General features: G+C 43.6%; 1 protein-coding gene across 1 annotated transcript in view; it reads left to right on the forward strand.

Annotated features, from left to right (window-relative positions):
• map7d2b (MAP7 domain containing 2b) overlaps positions 1-7,500 on the forward strand; it is a 32,135-nt gene that overhangs the window by 6,114 nt on the left and 18,521 nt on the right. The window contains exon 3 of the mRNA XM_042308799.1: positions 3,300-3,454. Coding sequence (XP_042164733.1) covers positions 3,300-3,454 — 155 coding nt within the window. The remainder of the gene's footprint in view (positions 1-3,299; positions 3,455-7,500) is intronic.

Consider the following 7,500-nt stretch of genomic DNA (forward strand, 5'->3'; position numbering starts at 1 on the left):
AACCCCTAACCCTAAACCTAACCCCTAACCCTAAACCTAACCCCTAAGTCTAAACCTAACCCCTAACTCTAAACCTAATCCCTAAGTCTAAACCTAACCCCTAACCCTAAACCTAACCCTAAACCTAACCCCTAAGTCTAAACCTAACCCCTAAGTCTAAACCTAACCCCTAAGTCTAATTCTAACCCTAAACTTAACCCCTAAGTCTAAACCTAACCCCTAAGTCTAAACCTAACCCCTAAGTCTAAACCTAACCCCTAAGTCTAAACCTAACCCCTAAGTCTAATTCTAACCCTAAACCTAACCCCTAAGTCTAAACCTAACCCCTAACCCTAAACCTAACCCCTAAGTCTAAACCTAACCCCTAACCCTAAACCTAACCCCTAAGTCTAAACCTAACCCCTAACCCTAAACCTAACCCCTAAGTCTAAACCTAACCCCTAACCCTAAACCTAACCCCTAACCCTAAACCTAACCCCTAAGTCTAAACCTAACCCCTAAGTCTAAACCTAACCCCTAAGTCTAATTCTAACCCTAAACCTAACCCCTAAGTCTAAACCTAACCCCTAAGTCTAAACCTAACCCCTAAGTCTAAACCTAACCCCTAACCCTAAACCTAACCCCTAAATCTAAACCTAACCCCTAACCCTAAACCTAACCCCTAAGTCTAAACCTAACCCCTAAGTCTAATTCTAACCCTAAACCTAACCCCTAAGTCTAAACCTAACCCCTAAGTCTAAACCTAACCCCTAAGTCTAATTCTAACCCTAACCCCTAAGTCTAAACCTAACCCCTAAGTCTAAACCTAACCCCTAAGTCTAAACCTAACCCCTAACCCTAAATCTAACCCCTAAGTCTAATTCTAACCCTAAACCTAACCCCCAAGTCTAATTCTAACCCTAAACCTAACCCCTAAGTCTAAACCTAACCCCTAACCCTAAACCTAACCCCTAAGTCTAAACCTAACCCCTAACCCTAATCCTAAACCTAACCCTAAACCTAACCCCTAAGTCTAAACCTAACCCCTAAGTCTAAACCTAACCCCTAAGTCTAAACCAAACCCCTAACCCTAAACCTAACCCCTAAGTCTAAACCTAACCCCTAACCCTAAACCTAACCCCTAAGTCTAAACCTAACCCCTAAGTCTAAACCTAACCCCTAAGTCTAATTCTAACCCTAACCCCTAAGTCTAAACCTAACCCCTAAGTCTAAACCTAACCCCTAAGTCTAAACCTAACCCCTAACCCTAAACCTAACCCCTAAGTCTAATTCTAACCCTAAACCTAACCCCCAAGTCTAATTCTAAACCTAACCCCTAAGTCTAAACCTAACCCCTAACCCTAAACCTAACCCCTAAGTCTAAACCTAACCCCTAACCCTAAACCTAACCCCTAAGTCTAAACCTAACCCTAACCCTAAACCTAACCCCTAACCCTAAACCTAATCCCTAAGTCTAAACCTAACCCCTAACCCTAAACCTAACCCTAAACCTAACCCCTAAGTCTAAACCTAACCCCTAAGTCTAATTCTAACCCTAAACTTAACCCCTAAGTCTAAACCTAACCCCTAAGTCTAAACCTAACCCCTAAGTCTAAACCTAACCCCTAAGTCTAAACCTAACCCCTAAGTCTAATTCTAACCCTAAACCTAACCCCTAAGTCTAAACCTAACCCCTAACCCTAAACCTAACCCCTAACCCTAAACCTAACCCCTAAGTCTAAACCTAACCCCTAACCCTAAACCTAACCCCTAAGTCTAAACCTAACCCCTAACCCTAAACCTAACCCCTAACCCTAAACCTAACCCCTAAGTCTAAACCTAACCCCTAAGTCTAAACCTAACCCCGAAGTCTAATTCTAACCCTAAACCTAACCCCTAAGTCTAAACCTAACCCCTAAGTCTAAACCTAACCCCTAACCCTAAACCTAACCCCTAAGTCTAAACCTAACCCCTAAGTCTAATTCTAACCCTAAACCTAACCCCTAAGTCTAAACCTAACCCCTAACCCTAAACCTAACCCCTAAGTCTAAACCTAACCCCTAACCCTAAACCTAACCCCTAACCCTAAACCTAACCCCTAAGTCTAAACCTAACCCCTAACTCTAAACCTAACCCCTAAGTCTAAACCTAACCCCTAACCCTAAACCTAACCCCTAACCCTAAACCTAACCCCTAACCCTAAACCTAACCCCTAAGTCTAAACCTAACCCCTAACCCTAAACCTAACCCCTAAGTCTAATTCTAACCCTAAACCTAACCCCCAAGTCTAATTCTAAACCTAACCCCTAAGTCTAAACCTAACCCCTAAGTCTAAACCTAACCCCTAACCCTAAACCTAACCCCTAAATCTAAACCTAACCCCTAACCCTAAACCTAACCCCTAAGTCTAAACCTAACCCCTAAGTCTAATTCTAACCCTAAACCTAACCCCTAAGTCTAAACCTAACCCCTAAGTCTAAACCTAACCCCTAAGTCTAATTCTAACCCTAACCCCTAAGTCTAAACCTAACCCCTAACCCTAAATCTAACCCCTAAGTCTAATTCTAACCCTAAACCTAACCCCCAAGTCTAATTCTAACCCTAAACCTAACCCCTAAGTCTAAACCTAACCCCTAACCCTAAACCTAACCCCTAAGTCTAAACCTAACCCCTAACCCTAAACCTAACCCCTAAGTCTAAACCTAACCCCTAACCCTAACCCTAAACCTAACCCTAAACCTAACCCCTAAGTCTAAACCTAACCCCTAAGTCTAAACCTAACCCCTAAGTCTAATTCTAACCCTAAACCTAACCCCTAAGTCTAAACCTAACCCCTAAGTCTAAACCTAACCCCTAAGTCTAAACCTAACCCCTAAGTCTAAACCTAACCCCTAAGTCTAATTCTAACCCTAAACCTAACCCCTAAGTCTAAACCTAACCCCTAAGTCTAAACCTAACCCCTAAGTCTAAACCTAACCCCTAAGTCTAATTCTAACCCTAAACCTAACCCCTAAGTCTAAACCTAACCCCTAAGTCTAAACCTAACCCCTAAGTCTAAACCTAACCCCTAAGTCTAAACCTAACCCCTAAGTCTAATTCTAACCCTAAACCTAACCCCTAACCCTAAACCTAACCCCTAAGTCTAAACCTAACCCCTAACCCTAAACCTAACCCCTAAGTCTAATTCTAACCCTTAACCTAACCCCTAACCCTAAATCTAACCCCTAACCCTAAACCTAATCCCTAACCCTAAACCTAACCCCTAAGTCTAAACCTAACCCCTAACCCTAAACCTAACCCCTAAGTGTGTGTGTACCTAGAGGAGTTTTTGCGTGATAAAGAGCAACGTGTACGGCAGCAGCTGGAGCGCTGTGCAGACGAACGAGGGAGGAAGATGGAAGAGCAGAAAAGAAGGGAGGAGGAGAGGAGGGCATCAGTGGAGGAGAGGAGACAACAGCAGCACGAGGAGGAAAAGGTCAGAGGTCAAACTACTATGCTCCCTCCATAGAATTAGGAATTTGAATACTACAATGGACAGGAACATTCTTTTGATAGTATAAAAGGTCAGCCATTTTGGTCAGGGAGTTGGTCAACCATGGTCAGCCTGTACTGTGATAAGATATTGTGTAAAACAATGAATTTGAAGAATTTATCTGCACTATTATAGCTAGCCAGACAGTTTTAAAGAAATGATTCCATAAATGTGTCAAATTAACTGCCAATATGCCAACATCCCATTCAAACAATGCAGTCACAGCCGTACTCTGGCTGAAACCAGCTGATGATAGGAATCAGACAAGTTGTCAATGCAACTGATACTGTATCATAATATAACTCACAGCTTTCCAAGAAAAATGTCTGAGACATTTATGGTCTGTTTACATATATTTTAGAGGCTATTTATACAGAACATTTGTATGAACACTATTTTTTATTATATGAGAATATTTTAGGTTGACAATAATTATATTACACAATCACTGATATCACATACTTACATTTTTCTGCATAAGTAAAATCAGGAAATGAATCACTTATGCCTCTACTGCCATTCATTCCATTTAGTCTGGTTTGGATCTCTCCCTGACCAAAATAGCTGCAATCATCATAACATTCTGGAACTTTCAGGGTTTGTGTCAAAGCCCCTCTAGTAATTTAACAGGATCTCTATGGTTCTCTTCTGCTCCCTCTGTCTCTCTTCTTGTCCTTTCCTCAAACACTCCTTCCACCTCCATCACTATTTTAACCCCCCCTGTTTATCTTCATCTACTCTCTCTCTCTCTCTCTGTGTGTCTGTGTGTGTGTGCATTGGGTTGAGTGTTGGGTTAGTTTAGATGTGCTTCAAAAGTTAGCCTCTCTCCCTCTCCCTCTCCCTCTCCCTCTCTCTCTCTCTCTCTCTCTCTCTCTCCCTCTCCCTCCCCTCTCCCTCTCCCCCTCTCTCTCCCCCTCTCTCTCCCCCTCTCTCTCCCCCTCTCCCCCTCTCCCCCTCTCCCCCTCTGTCTGTCCGTCCGTCCGTCCGTCCGTCCGTCCGTCCGTCCGTCTGTCTGTCTGTCTGTCTCTCTCTCTCTCTCTCTCTCTCTCTCTCAACTGATTATTTGAAATTCAACGGTGGACATTTTGTGTTCCGTCTAAGCCAGGGCTGTGCTGGTGCGTTTAGAGTTCAGAACTCCCATCAGGGTCCTAACCCCAAGATCAAACTATTCTCTTCCCGCAGGGTGGGGTTGGGAAGGGGGAGGGGGCATTGTGTGTCTATTGCATACAGCCCCCTTTATGTTAACGGCTTAATGATTGGGCGGTCTCTGGGGCTGCATCATGACATCATCGCTAGCGTATCATATGTAATTTCCTGGAATTAGACAGTACATGTTGCATATATCTGTCATCATACACACTTCCCTTACATAAAAAAGTGTTTTTGGAACACTTCACAAGTGAAATTCATGTGGTTTTCAAGACACACACAGACATAAATACATACACAAACACACACACACACATAAATACACACACACACATAAATACACACACACAGGGTGTACAGTACCTGCAGGGTGTAGTTTCCAGTGTGGGTCTAGAAGAGGATCTAGACATGAACAGTAGGACCAGCTAGATGAATAAAATAGGATGGGATAGAATGGATATGAAGCCAGGGGTCGTCTATACAATTGATGTTGGTTGATTATTGCTGATCGATTAGATTTGTAAACAATACAAGTTAATCTATTAATAAAAAAGCACTCAAATGTTTGAATCTGTCTCTAGTTATTTAGAAGTGTATGTGTGTGTGTGTGTGTGTGTGTGTGTGTGTTTGTGTGTTTGTTTTTGTGAGTGTGTGTGTGTGTGTGTTCTTCTGTAGAACTAGGGTTGCCGTAGCGACATCATCCATTATCACCTACTCTGCTTCTCCCTCTTTCTCTCCCCCTCCTACCCCTTTCTCTCTCTCTCTCTCTCTCTCTCTCCCCTCCTACCCCTTTTCTCTCTCTCTCTCTCTCTCTCTCTCTCTCTCTCTCTCTCTCTCTCTCTCTCTCTCTCTCCCCCTCCTACCCCTTTCTCTCTCTCTCTCCCCCTCCTACCCCTTTCTCTCTCTCACACTCTCTCCCCCTCCTACCCCTTTCTCTCTCTCTCTCTCCCTCCTACCCCTTTCTCTCTTCTCTCTCTCTCTCTCCCCTGCTACCCCTTTTTCTCTCTCTCTCTCTCCCCCTACCCCTCTCTCTCCCCTCCTACCCCTTTCTCTCTCTCTCTCTCTCTCTCTCTCCCCTCCTACCCCTTTCTCTCTCTCTCTCTCCCCCTCCTACCCCTTTCTCTCTCTCTCACACTCTCTCCCCCTCCTACCCCTTTCTCTCTCTCTCTCTCTCTCTCTCTCCCTCCTACCCCTTTCTCTCTTCTCTCTCTCTCTCCCCTCCTACCCCTTTCTCTCTCTCTCTCTCTCTCTCCCCCTCCTACCCCTTTTTCTCTCTCTCTCTCTCTCTCTCTATCTCTCCCCCTCCTACCCCTTTCTCTCTCTCTCTCTCTCTCTCTCTCTCTCTCTCTCTCTCCCCCTCCTACCCCTTTCTCTCTCTCTCACTCTCTCCCCCTCCTACCCCTTTCTCTCTCTCTCCCCCTCCTACCCCTTTCTCTCTCTCTCTCTCTCTCTCTCTCTCTCTCTCTCTCTCTCTCCCTCTCTCTCTACCTCTCTCTCTCTCTCTCTCTCTCTCTCTCTCTCTTTCTCTCTCAATTCAATTTGCTTTTACTTTATTGGCATGACGTAACAATGTACATATTGCCAAAGCTTACTTTGGATATTTACAATCTGAAAATAATGAGAATCAAAATTGTCAACGGGACAACAGTAACAACAATAACAAGGGTCAAAATAACCATACATTGAACAATAACAATAAGCATAAGCATACAGTAGAGTACATGTGTAGGTTGATTGGTCTGTCAGACACTGTCCCTCAACTTATGGCAGGCAGCAATGTAGTGCGCTGCCAACCCACAGCTCTCTGCGTCCTCCCCCAACAGGACGGGTAGCCTATTCTCATCAGAGAGGTCTTTGAAACCTTGAATAAGGATTCAAATTTGGGGAAATGACACTCTAATTGTTTTATATTTTTCACATTTTGTCAGGAAATGCAGCTCCGTCTCAGGTTCTGCTGTTGTGCAGTGGTTGCACAGCCTTTCCTCTACAGGGAGCCAGGTTTTCCTGTGTCTACCCTTCTCAATGGCAAGGCTGTGCTCACTGAGCCTGTACTTTGTTGAGGTTTTTCTAAGGTTTTGATCAGTAACCATGGTCAAATAGTTAGCCACGGTGTACTGTCGTTTTAGGGCCAGATAGCACTGCATTTCGCTTTGTGTTTGTACATGTGTTTCTCTCTCTCTCTCTTTCAATTCAATTCAATTCAATTCAAGGGCTTTATTGGCATGGGAAACATGTGTTAACATTGCCAAAGCAAGTGAGGTAGACAACATACAAAGTGAATATATAAAGTGAAAAACAACAAAAATTAACAGTAAACATTACACATACAGAAGTTTCAAAACAGTAAAGACATTACAAATGTCATATTATATATATATACAGTGTTCTAACAATGTACAAATGGCTAAAGGACACAAGATAAAATAAATAAGCATAAATATGGGTTGTATTTACAATGGTGTTTGTTCTTCACTGGTTGCCCTTTTCTCGTGGCAACAGGTCACAAATCTTGCTGCTGTGATGGCACACTGTGGAATTTCACCCAGTAGATATGGGAGTTTTTCAAAATTGGATTTGTTTTCAAATTCTTTGTGGATCTGTGTAATCTGAGGGAAATATGTCTCTCTAATATGGTCATACATTGGGCAGGAGGTTAGGAAGTGCAGCTCAGTTTCCACCTCATTTTGTGGGCAGTGAGCACATAGCCTGTCTTCTCTTGAGAGCCATGTCTGCCTACGGCGGCCTTTCTCAATAGCAAGGCTATGCTCACTGAGTCTGTACATAGTCAAGGCTTTCCTTAATTTTGGGTCAGTCACAGTGGTCAGGTATTCTGCCGCTGT

The sequence above is a fragment of the Oncorhynchus tshawytscha genome, linkage group LG29 (assembly GCF_018296145.1).
Source record: "Oncorhynchus tshawytscha isolate Ot180627B linkage group LG29, Otsh_v2.0, whole genome shotgun sequence".
Classification (NCBI taxonomy): Eukaryota; Metazoa; Chordata; class Actinopteri; order Salmoniformes; family Salmonidae; genus Oncorhynchus; species Oncorhynchus tshawytscha.